The sequence below is a fragment of the Vombatus ursinus genome, unplaced genomic scaffold, assembly GCF_900497805.2.
Source record: "Vombatus ursinus unplaced genomic scaffold, bare-nosed wombat genome assembly UNPS02014884.1, whole genome shotgun sequence".
Taxonomy (NCBI): Eukaryota; Metazoa; Chordata; class Mammalia; order Diprotodontia; family Vombatidae; genus Vombatus; species Vombatus ursinus.
This window is the reverse complement of record NW_020954662.1, coordinates 626,106-649,283: the sequence shown is the minus strand read 5'-3', so window position 1 is coordinate 649,283 and position 23,178 is coordinate 626,106. Positions and strand designations below refer to the sequence as shown.

The window sequence follows — 23,178 nt, the reverse complement described above, 5'->3', positions numbered from 1 at the left end:
TGACGTCACGCAGGAGGCTGGTAAGGAGAGGGGAGGGCGGAGCGGTCGCGGATCCCAGGGACTGTCTATAAAGAGCCGGACAGAGGAGAATGCGGAGGCGGAGGAGGAGGAGAAAACGGAGGAGGAGGTACGGAGCGACGGCACCTCCCGGAGGGCGGAGCGGAGGGACGGCTGCAGTCAGGTGACCGGAGCCCGCTGGACTGCAAGAGCCGGGCCGGGCTGCGAGAGGCTGGGCTGCGACGGGCCGGGCTGCGAGAGCCCAAGCTGCTGCGGTCGGAGCCGTCTAAGCGGTACGTTGGGGGGAGTGAGGCGGCTGGTTCAGGGCGGGGCGGCCCCGGACGCCCGGGAACCCCCCAGTCTGCTCCCCCACCTTCCCAGGGCTTCACTTACTCTTCTTTCGGAGGAGGCATTGTAAGCGCTTTGAGATCCGGGGCTTGCAGCTAGCCCTGGAGGGGTAGGTAGGATGATGGCCTGAGTCCTCGAATACCCGGGCTTGATGCTCTTCGGACCCCCCTGGTCCCGGGAAGAAAACAGGCAACAACCCCCACCTCCCACCCCCGCGCCCCGAGACCCTTCACTGGCCTCCCGGCATGTGGACTTGAAAGCAACCTGAAGGGAGTCTCTGGTCCAACATTCTTCTTTTTTCAGATGAGGAAACTGAGGTCCAGGGACAGAAAGGGATCTGCCTGGAGTCTCCCTGAGCTAGGATTCCAACTTAGGTCTTGTTTATGCCTGTCTCAGCCTGGAGGCACAGCCTCCTGGGCAGGGAAGGACTGAAACTTCCAGGCTAGGTTATCATTTATCCCCCCGGAAGGGACCCAGTAATCCGGCAGGGGTGGGAGGGCAGTCCTGGGGACCCAGAAGTCCTGGGCCTCTTGTCACCCCACCCCCATTTCCCCGTCCCTTCCATCAGCCAAGCAGGGTATTAATGAGCGTGCCTAAGCTGTCTGGTAAGGATGTGCTGGCACATTTCCAGATGTATTGTAAACATCAAGTCACATAAGGAAGTCAGCCTCTTACCTTGAATTTTTAAGCAGCAGAATCCAGGAGTGTGAGAAAGCCTGATAATCAGTCAACATTTATTAAGCACCTACTGTGTGCCAGGCACTGTGCTGATTCAACGAACTACAAAAAGAGGCAAAAGACAGCCCCTGCCCTCAAGGAGCTTACACTCTAATGGGGAGAGATAAAAACATGTGAACATTATCTATGTTCGATTGTATTTTTACTTATTTTGTTAAATATTTCCCAATTTCATTTTAATCTGTTGGGCAATACTCAAGAGTGTTGTGTGCAGGCCATGTGTGCAGACACCTCAAATATCTATAATAAATGAGGTATACTCCATCCCTTGCCTTTTCTAAAGGCTAGACAGGGATTTTAAGGTTAGACTCCTCCAAACTGCAGCCCAGGCCCATTGTGTATAGGGCTGATCCAGGATTTTGGCATTGGATCTGGGCTTTCTAAACCCTCAGTGACTTTGTTCAGGCATCATCCTGGTGAGGGTCTAGACAGTGCTGAGCATTGTGGGGGGTGTGTGTGTGTGTGTGTGTGCAGTTGAGTATTGGTACTGAGGGATCACCATGGCTACCTAGTTATTGGGGGACAGGTGCACAGTAATGGAGCTGGACTCTCACAGTTGAGGGAATAGTCTCTGGACTGTGCTGAGATCTCCAAAAAGACCACCACCAACTCTGTGGGAATGTAAACTATGGAGGAAAAGTTTGAGTGAAAAATATAAATGAAAGTCATTTTATTAGGTCCTGGTTTTATTAGATCCTTGCTGTTCCATAAACAAAGTCCTCCATCTCCCTATCTCTGGGCATTTTCTCTGGCTGTCGCTCGTGCCTGGAATGTTCTCCCTCCTTGTCTCATCTGTTACCCTCCCTGACTTCCTTCAAGGCCCCACTAAAATCCCTCTTTTACAGGAATTTCTTTCCTGTCCTCTCTTAGTTCAAATGCCTTTACTCTCCCAAGTATTTCCTATTTAATCTGTATATAGCTTGTTTTTACATATTTGTTTGCTTGTCATAGACCCCCCCCCCATATTGTTTGCTCTTTGAAGGCAGGAGACTGTCTTTTGCCTTTTTTTGTATCTTCAGAGCTTAGCACAGTGTCTGGCACATAGTAGGCACTTAATAAATGTTTATTGACTGACATACTTACAGAGTGCACAGCCCTGAGGATACAAATGTGAGGAGATAACCTGCCCTCTAGGGGCTGCCCTTCTAATGGAGGAGACCATACCAATTGAGAAGTGGAGGGCCAGGGAGGGCTGTTTTATTTGGAAGTCGTTGCAGAAGGTACAACTAGGTGGGGAAGTGGATAGTGAGCCAGGAGGACTCATTTTCTAGAGTTCAAATCTGACCTCAGACACTTACTAGTTATGTGACTCTGGGCAAGTCACTTAACCCTGTTTGCCTCAGTTTCCTTATCTGTCAAATGAGCTGCAGAAGGAAATGGCAAACCACTGTAGTATCTTTGCCAAGAAAACCCATAGTGGGGTCATGAAAAGTCAGACGGGACTGAACAAGGAGAGAGTGAGGGCCAAGGAGGCAGGAGCATAGATGGATAAAAGGATGTATGTGAGAGGTTCCTGAGAGTAAAGTCAAATGAATTAATATATATGTATATATATATACATATATATATATATATATAAAGTGTATTACAAACGGTAAAGTGCTATATACATGCTCGATTCTGTTATTAAGATAAATCGTGAATGGAGCTAGGCTTAAGTACAGTGGGTCACTGAGGCAATCACAATTCCATTGCAGAAGGGCCTCTAGGGAGTTCCAGGCATAAAAGGGGTAAGTCCTCCGAGGCTTGTTTTCTGGTTCAGTCTACTGAAGAAGACATTTCCCTGAAGGAGATGTTTCTGATACTGCTTGGAATGAGATGCCTGATAATACAGAACCTTCTTAAATTCCCCGGAGAAGTATTGGAGAGAGGATTGGAGTTTCAGGTTTCAGACTAGTACACTTGGAAGGGACTGCACATCTTTTAATTGAGGGGAGAATATAGTGAATGTCCACTCTAGGAGAAGCTCCTCAGCTACAAAACGAGGTGGGGAAGAGTGGGGGTTTTGAGTTCGATGACCTCTGAACTCCTATTCTGTATTTTTATGAACTTCCAAGGTAAAAAGCAGAGTTTCTAAGGTTCACTGCTGTCTCCTACCAGTTTGGGAAGAGGCTAACAAGAACCTCTAAGGAAAACCCCATCTTACCTTTTACTCAGAAACCAGCCTTTTGGTGTGCCCTGGAAGCTGAATTATGCTCTGAACTGGCCCAGAGGCCTTTAGAGTCTCCATAGTGTTCAGAGAAAGGAGAATGAGGCAGGAGAGGAAAAAAAGCAGTGGTCCGAGGCTTGATAATCTGCCTAGAGCCAGAAGGATCCTGGGGGAGGAGAGGACACACCCCACCCCCTCTTTGAGGAACAGGCATTTATTAAGAGCCTAATTGTTTTTGTTTTATTTTTTAGTGTTTAACACTTTTTAATGTGGCTGGAGCTTCAAGATGTAGCTTCTCTGATGCGAATGCTTTAAAGAGTGACATACACAAGGATCCCATGCAAGGTGTTTTTTTTTTTATTTATTTTTTGTTGCATTTTGAGTTCTAAGTTGTTTCCCTCCCTCCCTCCCAACCCAACATTAGAGAAGGCCAACATTTTATATATATGCATGTATGTGTGTTTATGAGAGAGAGAGAGAGAGAGGTAAAGGTGGAGGAGGAGGAGGAGAGAGAACCATACAATATACATTTCCATATATCAGTTCTTTCTCTGGAGGTGGATAGCATTTTCCTTTGTAGCTGATCATGTTTCTCAGAATAGCTTAGCCGTTCACAGTTACTCTTTGAACAATATTGCCGTTACTATATTCGACGTTCTCTTGGTTCTGCTCATTTCTGCTTTATTTCATGCAAGTCTTTCCACGTTTTTATAAAACCAACCTGTTTATCATTTTTTATATCACAGTAGTATTCCATTACATTCATATACCACAGCTTTTTCAGTCATTCCCCAGTTGATGGGCATCACCGCAGTTTTTCCAGTTCTTTGCCACCTTAAAGAGAGCTGCAATAAATATTAGAACATATAGATTCTTTTCCGTTTTCTCTGATCACTGTATATACATCACATCACCTGATTTGACCCTCGAGATGATCTGTGAGGTTGATGCTATCATTAATTTTCTCCCATTTCACAGATGGGGAACCTGAGGTTAAGAACTTTTTCCTTTTTTGGTTTTTTGATTTATTTTTATTTTTTCTCATTCTAATGTAGTATTTTATTTCCCCCAATTACATGTAAAAACAGTTTTCTACATTCATTTTAAAAATTAAGTTCCAAATTCTCTACCTCCCTCCCCACCCCTCTCATTGAGAAGGCAAGCAATTTGATACAGGTTATACGTGTGTAGTCATGCAAAACATATTTTCATACTAGTCATGTTGTAAAAACAAAAAACTAGACCAAAATTAAAAACCCAAGAAAAATAAAGAAAGTAAAAAAAGTATGTTTTGGTCTGTATTCATACTCCATCAATTCTTTCTATGGGAATGGATAGCATTTTTCATTATAAGTCCTTCAGAGTTGTCTTGATCATCTTACAATATTGTTGTTACTGTGTACAATGTTCTCTTGGTTCCACTCATTTCACTTTGCATCATTTCATGTAAGTCTCTAGGTTTTTCTGAGAGCATCTAGCTCATCATTTCTTAAAGCACAATATATCTTTTTTTGATCATGGCTTTCAGGAAGTCCAGTAATTTTAAAATTATCTCTCCTGGATTTTTTTTCCAGGTCAGTTGTTTTTTCTAATGAGATATTTCACATTATCTTCTATTTTTTTTTTCATTCTTTTGGTCTTGTTTTATTGTTTCTTGATTTCTCATAGAATCATTAGCTTCTACTTGCTCAATTATAATTTTTTAAAATTAATTTATTTTTAGTTTTCAACATTCACTTCCACAAAATTTTGAGTTCCAAATTTTCTCCCCATCTCATCCCTCTCCCCACCCCAAAATGGCATGCATTCTGAATACCTCTTCCCCTAGTCTGCCTTCCCTTCTATCTCTCCCTCCTTCTCTTATCCCCTTCTCCTTCTACTTTACTGTAGGGCAGGATAGATTTCTGTACCCCATCTTGTATATCTTATTTCCTAGTTGCATGTGAAAACAATTTTTTTTCACATTTGTTTTTAAAACTTTGGGTTTCAAATTTTCTCTGTTTCTTCTTCCCCACCTACCCTCATTGAGAAGGCAAGGAATTTGATACAGGTTTTATGTGTGTAGTCATGCAGAACACCTATTTCCCTTCATCCTGTCCCGCCCCCTGTTTATTCTATTCTCTCTTTTGACTCTGTCCCTCCTTAGAAGTGTTTGCTTCTGATTACCTCCTCCCCCAATCTGCCCTCTCCTCTATCATCCCCCTGTTCTCTTCTCCCCTTCCACCCAACTCCTGTTTTCCTGTAGGGTAAGATAGATTTCCATACCCAATTGAGTGTGTGTGTTATTTTCCCTCCTTAAGCCAAATCCGATGAGAATAAGATTCACTCATTCTCTCTCACCTTCCCTCCCCCCCATCCCCTCCACTGAAAAAGCCTTTTCTTGTCTATTTTGTGTGAGATAATTTACCCCATTCTACCTCTCCTTTTCTCCTTCTCCCAGTATAATCCTCTCTCACCCCTTAATTTTATTCTCCAGGTAGCACCCATTCATCTTCAACTCATCCTGTGCCTTCTATTTATCCATCTGTTTATCTGTCTATCTGTCTGTCTATCTATCTATCTATCTATCTATCTATCTATACATACATATAATTTTTTCTCTCCAACTGCCCTAATACTGATGAAAGTCTCATGAGTTACAAATATCATCTTTCCATGCAGGAATGTAAACGGCTCAACCTTAGTAAGTCCCTTATGATTTCTCTTTCCTGTTTACCTCTTCATGTTTCTCTTGAGTCTTATATTTGAAAGTCAGATTTTCTGTTCAGCTCTGGTCTTTTCAGCAAGAATGCTTGAAAGTCCTCTATTTCACTGAATGTCCATTTTTTCCCCGAAGGATTATACTCAGTTTTTCTGGGTAGGTGATTCTTGGCTGTAATCCTATCTCCTTTGCCCTACGAAATATCATATTTCAAGTCTTCTGATCTCTTAATGTAGAAGCTGCTAAATCCTGTGCTATCCTGATTGTGTTTCCACAATACTTGAATTGTTTCTTTCTCTCTGTTTGCAATATTTTCTCCTTGACCTGGGAACTCTGGAATTTGGCTAAAATATTCCTAGGAGTTTCCTTGGGGATCTCTTTCAGGAGGTGATCAGTGGATTCTTTCCATTTCTGTTTTGCCCTCTGGTTCTAGAATATCAGGGCAGTTTTCCTTGACAATTTCTTGAAAGATGATGTCTAGGCTTTTTTTTTTTTTTGATCATGGCTTTCAGATAGTCCAATAATTTTAAAATTATCTCTCCTGGATCTATTTTCCAGGTCAGTTGTTTTTCCAATGAGATATTTCACATTGTCTTCCATTTTTTCATTCTTTTGGTTTTGTTTTACAATGTCTTTGATTTCTCACTAGCTTCCAATTGCTCCATTCTAATTTTTAAGGAAGTATTTTCTTCAGTGAGCTTTTGGACTTCCTTTTCCATTTGGCCAATTCTGCTTTTTGAGGGATTCTTCTCCTCATTGGCTTTTTGGACCTCTTTTGCCATTTGGGTTAGGCTATCTTTTAAGGTGTTATTTTCTTCAGTATTTTTTTGGGTCTCCTTTAGCAAGCTATTGACTATTTTTTCATGATTTTCTTGCATCACTCTCATTTCTCTTCCCAGTTTTTCCTCTGCTTCTCTTACTTGCTTCTCAAAATTCTTTTTGAGCTCTTCCAAAAATGGCCTGGGACTGATTCATATTTTTCTTGGAGGCTTTGGATGTAGGGGCTTGGACTTTGTTGTCTTCTTCTGGTTGTACATTTTGATCTTCTTTGTTACCAAAAAAAGATTCTGTGGTCTGACTTTTTTTGCACCTTTGTTTGCTCATGTTCCCAGCCAATTATGTGAGTTATAAACTCTTTGTTAAAGTAGGGGTCTGCTTCCAATGTGGAGAATGTACTGTCCCAAGCTTCGGGGGTTTTGTGCAGCTGTTTTCAGAGATATTTCTAGGGACCTGTAAGTTTTCAGTTCTCCCAAGGTGGTATGATCAAGGGCAAGGTGTTTACTCCTTTCCTGGCCTTTGCTCTGGTCTATGAGTGACCACAAGCACTCTTTTCTGCCTTGGAACTGTGATGAGGATTCCTGTTCCACTGAGGCTGCAAACTCTGGTGTGCTGGTGCTCCTCCTTGCCCTGGGATTGCTGCCCAGGACTGCAGTCTGGGTCAGAGTATGGGCAAAGCAACAGAGTCCTGCCTCAGTGTAAAGAGACCCCTGTAATCTCCTTCTGACCAGTTGTTCAACCCTCTTACTGTCTGTGGGCTAAGACCTCTGGAAACATCCACTGCCGCTGCTGATTTAGTTACTCCCAAGCCTTACTCCTGGTTTGCTTGAGGCTGGTTTGTGCTGGTGCTGGTGCTGCTGCTGGTGCTGGTGCTGCTGCTGGTGCGGCGTGCACTGGACTGTGCTCCTCTCTCACCCTGGTGTGACAGACATTTCCTGTCGAACTTCTAAGTTGTCTTGAGCTGGAAAATTGCTTCACCCTGGCATTTTGTGGGTTCTGCTGTTACAGAATTTGTTTTAGGGTGTTATTTAAAGGTCTTTGGAGGGGTTTTGGGGAGAGCTTAGTCGAGTCCCTGCTTTTTCTCTGCCATCATGGCTCTGCCCCTAGGTTAAGAGCTTTTAAATGACTTGCCCTGGTAAATTGTGTCAGAGAGGGCTTGGAAGGACCCAGTTCTTGCTGCCCGCAAAGTCCAGCACTCTATCCGTGAGGTCACACTGTCTCGGTTTCTGAACTATGAGCATTTATTGTGGTCATGTTATGTTTTTCATAATGTTATAAAAAATGACAATGGAAATGGAAAAGATATCTGTAGAAGTCCAGGTTCAAGGCTGGGTGCTCTCTGTGATTGTCTTTGCTGAGGATCTCAGGCCCTTCTCCAAATGTCAGCTCCATGGGAATGGAAAGAAGACTGAATCTTTCCTACCTCTTTGGTGCCTGATCCCTCCCAGGGCAAGGCTGTGTAACAATCAGAGGCCCTCTAGACAGGACAGGCACTAGAACTGACTCATCCATAGCTCTTTGAGATTCACTGCAATGGATTCAGAAGCAGAGAGCGTGGGTTCAAATTCAGGCTCTGCTGCTTGCCTGTGTCAGCCTAGAAAGGCCATTTCCTTTGTCTGGGCTTCAGTTCCTTCATCTGTAAAGTGAAGGGGTTGATTTGAAGGCCTTGAGAAGTCTGCTCAATGCACTGTCCAACCACAATTCCTGAGGCCCCAGAGAGAAGTCTGCTGCCCACCTCCTCATGGAGAGGGGGTGGATGGAGGGGGCTGATTGAGTCATACTTTTGGACTTGGCCAATTTGGGAATTTGTTTTGTAGACTTTGAATGTTCATTACACGGGTTTTCTTTTCACTTTTTTTTTGTTTGTTTTCCATTTGGGGAGATAAAATAGATTTTTGTTCATTGAAACAAATTATTTTTTTTTAAAATGAGGGGATTGGACTAGCTGATTTGTGGGATCTGTCCCTGTTCCAATGATTATAGATTTGGCTCTGGAAGAGGCCTCAGACATCTTCTAGCTCAATCCCGTCATCTTAGAGACTCCCCAGCCACCCACCACCCCTTGACTCCTTGCATAGCTGAAAGGCAGCTTCCAATGATTGGAGCATTGTAGCTGCCCTGAGCTCCTAAGAAACTCCTCACAAGAAGTTGGGGACAAAGAGGAAGCTGCTTCAGGGTTTCTTTCACAACCAGACACAGTCACATGACCCCAGCTTCAGCAGTTTCCTAGGGTCACTAATGACTGAGACCTTGGATGTCCCTGTGGAAGGAGTATGTGCAAACATTGAGAAATGCTGTAAACCTCCCCTGACTCTCCCAGGTGAAGGAGGAGGAAGAGCCCATGGGAGAGCTGGGGCTAAGGGGAAATAGACCTCGTGGCTCTGGAGGGCATGGGGTATCCAGACAGCTCGGGCTGGGAGGACAACTGAAGGATCCGCCTTTGCAGGGCAGTGAATGACAGTGGCTTTTGGACCACACTGAGGATTTCATGGCTTGGGGAATGCACCCCACTGATACAGATTAACGTAGAGTCTTACTCTAAGACTGAGACCACAAGACACTAAGTAACTTGTCTAGAGTCACCCAGCCTACATGTCAGAGGAGGGATTTGAACCCAAGGCTCTCTGTTCACTCTGCTTCTCAGTAATAAAAGAAGTCACACCTAAATAGGGGCTTATTTGTATATTTGATCTCCTCTGTTAGAATGGAAGCTCCCTGAGGGTAAAGGAGGTTTGATTTTTGTCTGCTTAGGGCTATGTGGTTTTTTGTCTTTTTTGTATCCCTAGCACTTGGCACTGTGCCTGACACATTGTGAGCTTTAGGCTTGGTGATGTGACCACACTTGACTTTGTATCCCAGCACCAAGCCTTGTGCTGGCATGCAAAAGCAGATTAAGTTAACTGTTTACAAATCATTTGATCCTCTACTTTGTGGGGGAGATGTTCTCATTATCCCCCTTTTAAAGATGAGGATATTGAGGCCTAAGGAAATTGTGCTAAGGGTCAGCACAGATGGCAAGTGGCCTGAGCCAGGCTTTGATTCCAAACCTATCATCCTTACACTGCTAAGTAGGAAGGTGAGTTACAACTTGTTCCTTAGGTCTGTATCCAGGACTGATTATCTCTTTCTTCCATCCTGACTGGGTTAGCCATGGTGTCTGTTTAATCTGATTATTCTTGAGAGGGCTCGGGCACTAGGGGTTGATTAGAGAGCAGATGAGGTCAAGATTGGGATTTAGAGAAGTGGCCCTCTTCATCTGCCCCTAACCCTAACCCCCAGAAGCCTTGGAGGGCCTGGTTCCAGGCTCTGGTGCCTTCTTGCCCTAACCTGGAAGTCCTTTCAGTCATAATCATAATCATAATTACACCTGGTATTCATATAGCACTTTATGGTTTGCAAAGCTTTTCACATATGTTATTCACTTGATGCTCACACTAACCCTATAAAGTAGGTGTTAAAATCCTCATTTTACAGGAAACTTTGGTGTAATTACAATAATAACAACAGCAACATTTATAAAGTGCTGTGTGCCAGGCACTATGCTAAGCAATTGGTAATTATTATCCCATTTTATCCTCATGACAACCCTGGGAGGTATGGGCTGTTATTAAATCCATTTTGCAGATGTGGAAACTAAGGCAAACAGAGCTTAAGTGACATGCCCAGGGTCACACCCCTAAGTAAGAATCTGAGGCTGGATTGCAGTGTAGGCTTTCTTGACTCCAGCACTGTGATCTACCTAGTTGCCTATAATATCGATATAGCACTTTAAGATTTATATATGTTTACTCCTTTGATCCTTTCAGAATCTTCTCCACCCCCACCATGGTCTGGAAGAACTTTGGCTCCAACGTGCTTGCCGCAGAGAACTTCTCCAGTTGTCCCAATGGCTCCCCTTGGATCTGGGATCTGTTCAACGAGTGTGCCCAGGATGGGTGGGACCTAGCCAGCGTGATCCTGGGCCTGACTTCAATAGTCTGTTTTATTGCGGCTGCCTTCCCGTAAGTCGAGTTGGGGACCAGTTAGCCAGTGCGGCCAGCAGTGACCGTCAGCCTCTCTTGTGCTGAGGACATACAGACTCTTAATCTGGGGAAGAGAAGGGGGCCTTAGCCGAGAGAAGAGAAAACGCCTTGTGGGGTTTGGGAGGGAGGGAGGAAGGACAGAAGGGCCTCTGGCTGCCTTCTGCAAATATATGAAGGCCTGTCAAGTGGAGAAGGGTCAGTCCTGAAGAAACAGAACTGGGATGCAGTGGGGGAGGTGGGGTACAGAGAGGCAGAATTAGGCCTGGTGTCAGTGACCAACCATTGGATTCAGTCTGCAGTAGAATGAGCTGCTTGGGGAGCTAGTGAAGCCCTCCATCCCAGCACACGGTGAGCAGGATGCCCACTCGTGAGGAATGCTGTAGACAGAATTCTTGGTTAGGGCCAGCTTGGGGGAGATACGCTTCTAGTGCTAAGATTCTGTGATGCTGTGACCTCCTCCCTCTCCCTGCCTCAGCCTCCCCCTCCCCGTCAGCATCAACCTCAGCCTGAGCGTTGAAATGGTACCTGCGCTCTCTCACCTGTCACTCAGCATCTCTGAGCTACTGTGGCCTCTGCCTGCCCTTGCCTGATCATGTCTGAAGTCGAGCCTGGAAGGAGAATGGCAAAAGACTTCTTCATCTTAGCCCTCTGACATTCACTATTTCCATCCTGAATGAATGAATGAAAAAGTTAGTCAAAAAGTATCTATTAAACATTTACTGCGTGCCAGGAAGCTTGCGGAACTCTGGGAATCTGGTGGAGAGATAGAGGCTCTTTGGATTCTTCCTGATATTTCTGATGACATTTATCACCCTCTTCATCATCATCATCATCATCATCATCATTATTATTATCATTGGAGGCATTGGTGTTAAGTGACTTGCCCAGGGGCACACAGCTAGAGAGTATCTGAGGCTGGATTTGACTTCAGGGCCTAGGGCCAGTGCTATATCCACTGTACCACCTAGCAGCCCTGTTATGACATTTAAAGGTAGACTGGGGCCAGGTTGTGAAGGGCTTTAAATTCCAAACAGAAGAGTTTTGTTTTGATCCTAGAGGCAAATAGGAAGCCATTGAAACTTCTTGAGTGGGGGAGTGACCTTCTCTGCATCTCTAGCCTCACTTCCTTTGTTTTAAACAGTTAACAAAAGATTTACTTAGCCATGGTAGGAGGAGGGTGTTCAGATCTGGGAAAGGATGCTCATGTAAGACAAAGCCTTGCTTCATATGAGCTCAGCTTTTTTCACTGAGGTGATCTAGGGTCTGAAGGCTAGGAAGGGGCTCCAGCCCCTTGGGTCTGGGCTGCTTTATGTTCAGATGACCAGGATGCTATGCCTCAGCCTTAGTCCTCTGAGCCAGTCAAATCTCCAAGACGATTGTGATATATTTTAAGGACAAATTAGCCTAACTTGTATGGGGGGGAACATCGTACCCACCTCACTCCACCCTGTGATGGTGAAGTCTTCCAGGTCTTTTACATGAGGGGTGTCAAACTCTAAGAGAAATAGGGGCCACTAAACCATACACGCACAGCGACTTAGATAATCACGTAGTAATATTATCTACATTTTGTTGCATTTTTGTTTGTCTTGTTCAGTATTTCCCAGTTACCTTTGAATCTGGCTTAGGCTGCACTTGAGGGTGTTATAGGCCCTGGGGCTGCATGTTTGACTCCTCTGCTCTCAAGAACCTTCTGCTACCTGATGACTTTAGGACCATTACTGGACAGCCCCGACCTCCCTTCTCCATTCCTTTTTATATCCGGTCAGTTACCGGGACTTGAATCTGCTTCTGGGGCCCCCCTTCATCCACTCCTTCCTCCCTGTCCCTGTGGCTCCCACTCTAAGTCTGGGCCCTCACTCCCACTGGACTAATGTAATGCTCATCCCACAGGTATTCCCCTTATAATCTGTTCTTTATGCATTCGTTGGAATGGTCTTTCTTCCATAGAGAGGCAGTGTGTCACTGTGGAAATCAAGTGCCAGGCTTTAAGTCAGAGGATCTGGCTTCAAATCTCAGTTCTTCTTATTTGGGTGACCATAGGCTGCTTCCTTTACTTCCCCATCTGCAAAATGGGTGGGGGGGAGGTTGTGCACAGGTTGGACCAGACAGCCTGTGAGAGCCCTTCTGACTTGTCCTGAGTCACGTCCCCTATCTAAACCTCAGTTTCCTCATCTGTAAATGAGAGGTTAGACTGGAGACCCTTTGAGGTCCCCCCCAGCTCTCGATCAATGAATCTGTGAACCCAGGTATGGCTAGCACCTCTGAACCTCTTTATTAAAGCAGAGTCAGCTCTGACGTCACTGCGGTACGCGGGAAGGTTTGGGATCAGAAGATACTGGGTGAGGGAGGAGCAGTTCTCGAGTGAAGGTGATGGCCTTCTCTCTCTTCCACAGCCAGTACATCAAGGCCTGCAGGACAGGCAACATGGACCAGGCCATCTCCGTTTGGTTCCTGATGGGTTGGCTAGGCGGAGACTCCTGTAACCTCATTGGCTCTTTCCTCGCCAGTCAGCTACCTCTGCAGGTATCCCTTCATCTTTGGTCCTGAGATGACCTGGCAGCATGGGCAGGGATGAAATGTCCCTGGGTCCAGCCTTGTAGGGTGGGGGCATGGGGGAGGGGAGCCTGGGGTAAGAGCCCAGGGCTGGGAGGTCTGCCAAGGCCAATGATGACCTATGTGGGCCCCGATTTCCTCTTCTGGTTGTGCCAGTCTTTAAAGTCTAGGTCTTGAGGTGGAAAGTGCCAGGAATTCAGAGAGTTGGTGAAGACTTAAGTTCAGGTCCTTCTCTGGATACTTAATAGCTGTGTCCACCTTCTCAGGCCTCCCTTGTGTAAAACTTTGAGGCTTAGAAAGTCCTTTACTCACAACCACCCTGTGAAGGAGGTGGTGTAAATATTATTGTCTGCATTTTACAGATGAGTAAAGGGAGGTCCAGAGAGGGCAAGCAACTTACCCAGGGCCCCTTGGCAGAGTTCGGACTCAAACCTAGGCATCCTGATTCCAAGTGGATACCGAGGCAAATCATAGTTCCTTTCTTAATGTCAGGTGGGAAAAACCCATCTCTCTGCTGCCATCTTGGGGATCAGTCTGTACAAACTTAGCCAGGTTGGTCTCTGTACAATAGATGTACAGCTTGGCACTAGGCCCATGGTCCAAGCCTTCCCCATGTGCCCAGGCTTCCATTCCACCAACCTTCCCTTTGAGAGCCCAACATCATCCTTCCCCCCTTCCCCTCTCCCTGTGAGGGTGTCACTGAGGCTCAGAAACCTATCTGTGCCTTATAAATGAGAGTTAGTTGATGTCTTGGGTTTTTTGCAGACCTACACTGCCATCTACTATGTGCTGGCTGACCTCCTAATGATATCTCTCTACTTCTACTACAAGTTCAGAAACCGGCGCTCCTTAAGTGAGTGGTGGGTGGGGGAAGTGGGGACTGTTCTGCCATTTGAGGCCCCGACAGTGACTGGGAGGGAGAGAACCACACGGCCCATTCTCTGGGTCTAAAGGAGAAATTTCAAAGGCCCTCTCTGTGGTTTTGAGGTCTTCTATCTCCTAAGATAGGGAACTCTTGAGAAATCTACTTATTATAGATCTAGAGATCTACTTGTTGTAGATCTAATCCTCCAGGACCATCTGGGGCCCTCGCCTGGGGCTTCCTTTCCTGTTCCTTTCTTTTTTCTTTTTCTTTCTTGATTTTGATGTTCTCTGTGGGATTTGCTCTCTGATATAAGCCCCTCTCCCTGGCCTTGCTCTGTTCTGCCCAACACCACCCAGTTTCTTGATGAGATGAAACTCTCCCCCAACTCTTTTTTTTAAGTCTGCAGAATTTCAGTTTAAACACTCCCCAGCCTATCTTTTTTCAGTCTCCCAAATTTCCACTCAGAGGCGTGTCCCTTTGAAGTCCCGCTGCTCCCACCCACGTTCTCATCGAGCAGGTCGGAGGGACGAGGCCCAAATCTCTAATCCCCAGTCTTGTCTTGTGTGCAGTATCAGCCCCCATCAACGCAGTCTTCCTGTTCATCTCCTTTGGGGCAGTGTCAGCCAGCCCCCTCCTCCTGCAGCTCAGTCCCTCATCCCCACAGGAGGTCTTCCGGAGCAGGACGCTCCTGAATATAGAGCCCGCTGATAAAGTAAGTCCCAAGTGACGGGAGGGAGGTTAAGGGGAAATGACCTTTGATGGGGGAAGGGTTGGAGGGGTGGTGGGCACTCTGAGCCCAGGCAGTGTCTCTGGTCCACAATGAGCCGTGGAGCAGTGGGACTCCCTAAAAAGAGGTAGGTCAGTCAGGGGGCCCCCCCAACACCCAGAATGACTCCAGTCTGCCAAAAATAAAGCTTTACACTTGGAGTCAGATCCCAGCTCAAACTCACTTGTTGGGGAAATTACAGAATCGTAGACATAGGGCTGGCGGAGGTCTCGGAGAATATCTTGCCCGAGATCTGGAGGCGCAGATGACATGGTTCAAATCCTGGCTTCGTCACTTACTAGCCCTGTGACTCGGGCGAGTCTGGTGACCTCCCTGGGCTTTGGGGTAGATCTGGGGGCCTCTGAATTCCAGCCCCAGAGCTGGGATCTGATGAAATGTGAGTTTTTATTTGGGAATGTTAGGCCTCCTAACGTCTGGTTCTGTCTCCTTCCCTCTGCCCCAGCCCTTCACCAAGCAGGAGATCGTTGGCTTCACCATCGGCTCCATTTCCAGCGTGCTGTACTTGACGTCTCGTCTGCCCCAGATCTACACCAACGTAAGTGCCGTTGTGGGGAAGGGCCTTGCTGCCCCGGGACGCCACCTCTTGCCTTCTGTGTCCATCTGCGTGCTCTCCTTGTCCTCCAAAGCGCCCTTCCGTCTGCCGCTGGCTGTCTGGTCAGCTGTCTAGGCTGTCTTGCCAGGGGCGTGCTCCACTCCCAGGGAAGGGTGATCGTCAGAATCAGGTGGGGCCTCTTCACCGCCAGAGTGAGTCTGGGTCTACAAGGTGATAGCGTCCTCCCCCAGAACGGCCTTGACGTCTTCATGGCCTCAGAGACAGATGCTGGAGACCGGTTGGGACTGACTTGGGGAAGGACCGAGCTCTGGGGCCTGGGCCCAGTGGACTGGCTTCTTCCCAGTCTGTGCAGAGGGGCTCTAGTGGAGGTGGAAAGGGAGCCTGCTCTGGGGGCTGAGAGATTGGGAATCAGGTTCCTGGGCCCCACAGTCACTGAAAGCATCGGTTCCTTGCTGGATCTGTGGCTGCCCTTGGTTTAACTAGTGGGGAGACCCTTCCTCAGAGGGCACGAAGCCAGTTGGGTGGGCCCGGGCTTAGCTGGCCCCTTCTGCTCTTCCAGTTCCGGAGGAAGTCCACCCAGGGTATCTCCTACTCCCTCTTTGCCTTGGTGATCTTGGGCAACATGATGTACGGGCTGAGCGTGCTCCTGAAGAACCCCGAGGCCGGGCAGACCGAGAGCAGCTTCCTGCTCCACCACCTCCCCTGGCTCATCGGCAGCCTGGGCGTGCTGCTGCTGGACGTCATCGTATCCTTGAGCGTTAGCCGCTAGAGGCAGACGGGGTGGGGACCCTGGGGCCACGCGTGGGGGCGGCTGTTTGGTTCTGCTGAGAAGAGGCTAGCCACGACCATCATTCCCGCTGAGCCTCAGTTTCCCTTCTGTAAAATGGGGACGATAACGTGGACTGGCCTCCACGCAGGGCTGGTGTGAGCCAAGTGCTCTGTAAGCTATAAAACAACATGGAAATGTGAGCTCCTGAAAGGCAGTGTGGTATAGTGGGTGATGAGCAGCTGGCCCTGGGAGGCAGAGGGCCTTGAGTTCAAATCCCACATCTGACACATGCTGGCTGTGTGACCCTGGGCCGGGGATTTCACCTCTCAGAGCCCCCAGGAAACTTTCTAAGACTCTAAGCTACAGAGAAGGTGCCAGCCTGCCCTACAAAAAGGGAGTCTGTGCTATGCCAGTTTTAGATGGAGCATGAGACAGGCATGGGGAGAGGGAGCTGGCATGTGGAGCCGGTGCTTTAGGGAGCAAGCTAACCTCCATCTCATTTGCATAAATCATTACTGATCCAGGTAGCCTGTATCAAGTGCTAGGGGAGGGAAAGGGATCTTCTGACATGTATGGGCTGTGTAATCCAGGGCAAGTGGAGTTCAGCCTCTCTGGCCTCTTTCGGAGCACCTAACAGTAGAATGGAAGCTTCTTGAGGACAGGCACAGTTTTTGCCTTTCTCTGTGTCTTCAGCACTTAGCATGGAAGCTGGCTAAATGCCTTTTGACTCGCTAAGCCCTTGGCTGGTTGGGATTCTGGTGGGGGACGGGACAGGAAAGGCAACCAGTGAAATCACAGACTCTTCAACCTTCTCGTGTGAGTCTTTACAGAGTGCCCAGGCTTGTGCTGGGCCCTGTACAGGATGCTGCCCCCAAATTTACCTTCTTTTATGGAAGCAGAGGGGTATAAACCTCTGTGAAGTAAATACAGAGTGATTTTGGGGGGGAGGGAGAGAAGTACCATTCCCTGGGGAGGTGGATGAAAAGTTAAGCAACAGTCCCTCCCTTAGAGAGTTTGCAGTCAAATAGAGGACTGGGACATAGAAATAACTATAATGCTCATTGTTTCGTGATCACTGTATTTAGAGAGAGGTGTCAGTGAGGTGTTCTCTGAGGTTGTGGGGGGAATCTGGAAGGTTTTCCTGGAGGAGGTGATCTTTGACTTTTGCTGCAAAGGCTATTCAGGAGAAGAGGGGGGGAGGGGAGAAGCAGGGGACATTCCAGGATCTGAAGCTCCCAAGGTGGGGGATGGGGCGGAGCGCAGCCGGGAGCCAGGTGGGCCCTGCCCTGTGGCTATCCTTGACTTTGTCCTCCAGATCTCCATTCAGTTCCTCATCTATAGAAAGCAGCCCTCCTCCGCTGAGAGAGAGCCCCTGCTGGGCCAGGATCCCAGCTGATCGTGTGCCAAGGCCAAGACCAGGATGGCCAAAGGACCAGGCAGACACCGGGGCAAGGGGAGGAGCGTGGAAGGGAGATGGTGGTGCTGCCCACCCCTGGTCGGAATGGGTTTAGGTGCTAAGGAGGGAGCCAGGGCCAGCAGGGCAGAGGGGAGCCCTGAAACTCTCCTGTCTCTGGCTGTCGTCCTGCCTGAGACTTCTTCCAGCCTCTGTGAGTCTGCTCCCTTCCTTCTGTGAGCCAGGACTTGCCTTCCCAAGGACCAGACCCCACTGGCCCCCCAGCTTAGATCTTGGGCTCCCAGGCAGAGCAGCATGGGCAGGGATTTGGGGTCAGATCACCAGGATGTATCCCCTCGGGCCCTCCCTCGGCTGGGTTACACTCTCCCCAACCCCTGACCTCCCCAGGGGCTGGCCTCTGGTCCCCACAACTCAGCTAGCAGTTTCTCCTTCCCCTGTGTTTTACCCAGCACCAAATTTGCTAGTAAAATCCATCCAAATGGACAGCCCTTTGTTTGTATTTCTTATTCCAGCTGAGGTGGGGGGCATTTTGTCCCGAACCCTCTGTATGTCCCCTGCTGCTCTTGGGGGAAGAGAAAAAGCAAAGCTCTTCGGGCAGACTCTGGGATTGAAGTACCAGAACTCATGGGCAGGAGCTCAGTGGACTGCCAGCATGCAGGTGGCCAGCATGGCCGGGCTCCTGCAGATCGCCTCCTGTGAGCATCGTTTGTGGGTGTCATACCTGGAGGAGGAGGACTGGTCTGGGGAAAAGGGATTAGACTCTTTCTGTTTTGCCCTGAATAAGGGCCTTTCAGGCTATTTGAGGAATAAGGGATGCTTAGCTTTGGTGGAGAGAATAATTAGTAATAATAATAATAATAATAATAATAATAGCAATAGCTAACATTTCTGTAGTGCTTACTACAGGCCAGGCACTGATTTTACAAAGTACTTTACAGTAGTTTGAGAAGATTGAGCTGCCATGGGTCTGAAGGCCTGTCCTGTGGAAGACAGATTAGACTGGTTTGCTTGGCCCTGGAGGGTAAAATCCTGGAAGAAGCAGCAGATGAGAATTGCAGACAGGCAGAGAGATGGTGGTTGGACCCTGGGGAAAACATCCTGCCAATGACAACCATCCGTGATTGGAATGTGCTGCCTCAGGGGTCAGGGGCTCCCCCTCCCCAGAGAGCCTCCAGGAGAGGGAGGTTGGATAACCTTTATTCCCAGGAGGGGAGGTTGGGGTTCCTGCTCTCGATGGGCTGGACTGGGTGACCTCAGAGGCCAGTCCCCTCCAACTCAGATTCTGTAATGCCCCACTGGGGATCAGTGCTCTCCAGGGCCCTCCATCCACATCCTCCCTGAGACCCCAGGAAGCTTTAAGTGTGCTCAACAGAGAGATAAACAGGTCCTGGGCTCCATCAACCCCCAGTGGTCTGGGCAACAGGCCAGCTTGTCCCCAGCTTAGCTGGGCAGCTGGAAGTCACAGGGCTGTGTCCTGGGAGAGGGTTGAGACTTGTTCTCCTTGGCCCCAGAGGTCATCAGATCCAACCCCACCCCTCACTTCACAGATGAAATTGCAAAGAAGCAAACTGAGACATGCCCTTTAAAAAAAAAAAATTCTTCCTTGTGAGGAAATTCCCTCTATTTGGCTTCTTAACCTTAGGGTATTGCCTGGAGGGTTGAGGTATAGCTAATACGGAATTGTTACCCAATTTTTGGATTAGGACCCTGAGGCTCATAGAGATGAAGTATCCTGGGTCATGCTGGTCTGTGGGCTTCAATAAGCATCCACGGCAACATTAGAACTCTGATCTTTCTGGCTCCAAGCCCAGCCCTGTGGCTGCCCTCAAATGAATTGGGCTGCTAGACGTTTGAAGGGCTGTACAGAACAGGGATTAGTGGGGTTCCTCTCCCTGGAGGTCTTCAAGCAAAGGCCAGATGGGCCACCGCTTTCCAAGGGTTTTTTAGAGATAATTCCTGTTTGAGCACAGGTTAGACTCAATTGCCTTTGGGGTCTCCCCTCAGTTCTGATGACTCTTCTGCCCTCAGTAGGAAAGCTTAGGATCCTCTGTGGGATAAAGCAACATTTGTTCACAATGCTTGAGTTTTGCACTCCTTGGAGCTTGGAAAGTATCAATTAATCAAAAGTATTTACTAAACAGGGTCACCAGGCCTGGGTAGGCAAAGACAAAAATGAGACAATCCCTGCCTTCAAGGAGCTTATATTCCATTGTGGGGAAAAACTTCTATAGATAAATGCAGGATATGTACCAAAAAACAAACAAACAAAAGGCAGTGTGATATCCTGGTTAGAAGGCTGGCCTTTGAGCCAGGACAGCCTGGGTTCCAGTCTCACCTCCATCACCTCCTGGTTGTGTGGCCTGGGTCAAGAGACTTAAACACTCAGGGCTATAGCCAGCTCTCTGACTGTAGAGACTGAAGGGTGTATTGGCAAAGAGGCCAGTCCTCTCTGTCCTTATACCAAGAGGTGTAAGTGATAGCATTTGGGAATGAGGTCGCTGACAACTGGAATCAGAAAAGCTACCAAAGGAGGTGGCGCTAGAGCTGAGCCAGAGAATGTAGTGGGCAGACTCAGAGGATCCGGATCCGAGTTCTAACTCGTTAGCTGGCTGACCTTGGGAAAGTCACTTTGCTGCTATGGGCTTCAGTTTATTCCACTGTCAGCTGGCTGGGATTCCCTTCAAGCCCCAAGTCCTGTGACCTAGGTTATAAAAGCATTATCTCTGCAAGATAGGAAGGATGTCCACAAGATTTCATCTAAATTTGTAGATACGGCATAGACACCATCTGAGGTCTGGCTCCTCTCTGGAGCAGAGCCAAGGGTAGTCGGTGCCTCTTTGGCGAGTTTGGGGAGTGCCAGGCAGGCCCCAAGAGTTCAGTGAGGCTGGGCACTCTTTTCTCCAGTCTCTGAAAGGAGTATCTAGTAGAATTATATCTATCCCTTACCTATCTCGGGTCTAGAGAGGTAGGCCTGGAGTTGGAAGGAAATCTGCTTCGCTAGTTGAATTTTTTTTTTTTTGAGGCAGTTGAGGTTAAGTGACTTGTCCAGAGTCACACCGCTAGTAAGTATCTCAACTCAGGTCCTCCTGACTCCAGGGTCAATGCTCTACCACTATGCCCCTATCCCTAGTGGTTTTTTTTAAAGGGGATGGTGGCCTTTAGCTCCCACTCACCAATTAGCCCTTTCCTGACAAACACTAATTACACAAAAGACTATCACAAGTAGCAAGTAAAACCCACTTATTCGAGCAAAATGGCAAACAAACAGAAGTTATACGTATTAGAAGATAGCAAGGCATACACCAAAATAAATGAGCTTTTCATCAGGGAGGGAGAGGGCCCAATCTCGCTGGGGAGGTCCATGTGTAGCAGGCTCTAAGGAAGCAATCCTGAAATCAGGGCTAGACAGAAGAGGCGGCTTCCCTCACACACCTGCAGCTTCTGTCTCTGTGTGTCTCTCCCAGAGAGCATCTAGACCAACTTGGTAAGTGTCCTGGGCGCGTACAAAGCAGCTATGTCACTCTCAGGCTCCATAACATCTCCCCCATATGCCCATCACACAAAATGCCCCAGGCTCCCTTGGAAGCCTGGTTACAGACTGGCCGTTCAAAAGAAAAATATTAGGGACGGCTAGGTGGCGCAGTAGATAGAACTCTGGCCTTGGAGTCAGGAGGACCTGAGTTCAAATCCAGCCTCTGACACTTGAAACTTACTAGCTGTGTGACCCTGGGCAAGTCACTTAACCCCGATTACCTTACCCCCCCCCAAAAAATATTAGTTTTGCTAATCTGCTTTCTTCCCCATCTCCCCGCCTCCAATTACTTGTTACTGGGGGAGGCGCTGAGAGAGAAAAGAGGAAGAGGGATATTTGGAAATGAAGGTAATGTAAAAATAAGAGAAAAAATTCGCTCTCTCTGGCCCCAGAGCACAGAACTTAGAGCTTTGGGTGGAAGTGACCACCTGGCAAACTGAGGCTTGATATCAAGAAAGACTTAAATGACAGTGAAAGTTATCATGGAGGGAGAGGGGGTGGGCTCTCCCTCCCTCACTGGAGGACTCCATGCAAAGGCTAGATGACCACTTGTGGGGGATCTTTTGTAGGGGATGAAGGGCTGGATGGGGAACCAGGAAGGATGGGCTTCAAATATCACATCGGGCAAGTACTAGCTGAGTGGTCCCGGGCAAGTCATTTAATCTCTCCCCTCCTTGATTTTCTCATCTGTAAAATGGGAATAAAAGCATCTATCTCACAAGACTCTTATGGGGCCTGAATTAGATATGTAAAGAACATTGCAAACTTTAAAGCACACATACACACATGTATTTATAACACATGCATACATGCATCTATTACATCTCTACACGCATACATACATGTACACATATGTATACATATTTGTTTATACACACATATGTGTATGTATGTATGCATGTTGTGGATAGAGCACTGAACCTGGAGTCAGGAAGACCTGAGTTCAAATCCAGCCTAAAAAACTTAGTAGCTGTGTGATTCTGGGCAAGTGATTTAACAAGTGTCTGCCTCAGTTTCCTCCTCTGTAAAATGAGCATAACAATAGCACCTTCCTTCCAGGGTTTTTGCGAGGACAAAAATGAGATTATACTTGTGAAAGTGTCTTACCAACCCAAAGTGCTGTGTAAATGTTGGCCTGCTACATACTCTGTGTAAATGCTTGTTATCATTGTTGGAGTGGAGCCTTGATCAGGTGCGGGTTGGAGTAGGTGGACCTGAGGTCCCGTAAAACCGTGAGATTCTGGGATTCCCCGAGCAGGCGACCTCGAAATCCTGGGATCTTAGGACGTTCTGTTCCCTCTGGGGAAGAGAGCCCGACCTGCCTATCTGCTGATCCAGGAAGGGGCAAGCCCCATTCCGTGGGTGTGCGGGCTAGGCCACTAGAGGGCGCCACAGGCCCGGGTAAGCCAAGCCCTGGACACCCGGGCTGGGATCTGTGGGTCCCTCCCCGCGGCGAGCGCTCCAAGCTTGGTTTCCCACACGTGCAAAGGCTCTTCACAGAATTAAGAGCCGGGGGGGGGGGGGGCACCGGGGCGTGCCTGTAAGCCGACACTCCCCCTCCCCAGTTTGAGAAGGGCAGGAACTCCCGCTACTCGGAGCCCGGTGACCCCGAGCGAGTCATAATGGGCAGAGCCGCTCGGAGGTCATCTGGTCCAGGCACGCTCATTTTGTAGCTGAGTAAACCGAGTCTCAGAGACGTGAACTGACTTAGGGTACTGGAGCTGCACGGGACCTCAGACGCCATCCGGTCCGTTTTTACAGATGAGGAAACCGAGTCTCAGAAGTAATGTGGCTGTGATCACACAGTGGCAGAGGGAGGATTTGAACCCAGGACCACAGATTTTAAAGCTGGCATTTTTTCTGCTGTGCATTCTCTGAGCCTCATTTTCCTCATCTGTAAAACGAAGGGGCCGGATTAAATGAGCTCTCAAAACACTTTCAGCTCTAGATCCGTGATCTTGAGTAAAGTA

The 23,178-nt window shown here is 47.9% G+C and overlaps 1 protein-coding gene across 2 annotated transcripts; it reads left to right on the top strand.

Annotated features, from left to right (window-relative positions):
- Window positions 1-212: 212 nt before the first annotated feature.
- LOC114028511 (lysosomal amino acid transporter 1 homolog) lies at window positions 213-18,161 on the top strand. Of its 2 annotated transcripts, XM_027842775.1 has the most exons (9): window positions 229-290; window positions 3,484-3,577; window positions 10,517-10,711; window positions 13,129-13,258; window positions 14,054-14,141; window positions 14,723-14,865; window positions 15,383-15,475; window positions 16,053-16,238; window positions 17,578-18,161. In XM_027842775.1, exons 3-9 carry the CDS (start codon window positions 10,536-10,538, stop codon window positions 17,656-17,658), a joined length of 897 nt encoding a protein of 298 aa, XP_027698576.1. In that variant the 5' UTR covers window positions 229-290; window positions 3,484-3,577; window positions 10,517-10,535; the 3' UTR covers window positions 17,659-18,161. The 2 variants fall into 2 exon arrangements, with proteins under 2 accessions (XP_027698575.1, XP_027698576.1); XM_027842774.1 differs by lacking the exon at window positions 3,484-3,577 and having other exon boundaries at window positions 213-290.
- The last annotated feature ends 5,017 nt before the right edge of the window (window positions 18,162-23,178 follow it).

Coding starts and splice junctions, on each gene's coding strand:
- LOC114028511 (XM_027842774.1), top strand. CDS start 10,536: ATGGTCTGGAAGAACTTTGGCTCCAACGTGCTTGCCGCAGAGAACTTC. Junction 14,142..14,722: donor CAGAAACCGGCGCTCCTTAA/GTGAGTGGTGGG, acceptor TCTTGTGTGCAG/TATCAGCCCCCATCAACGCA. Junction 15,476..16,052: donor TGCCCCAGATCTACACCAAC/GTAAGTGCCGTT, acceptor CTGCTCTTCCAG/TTCCGGAGGAAGTCCACCCA.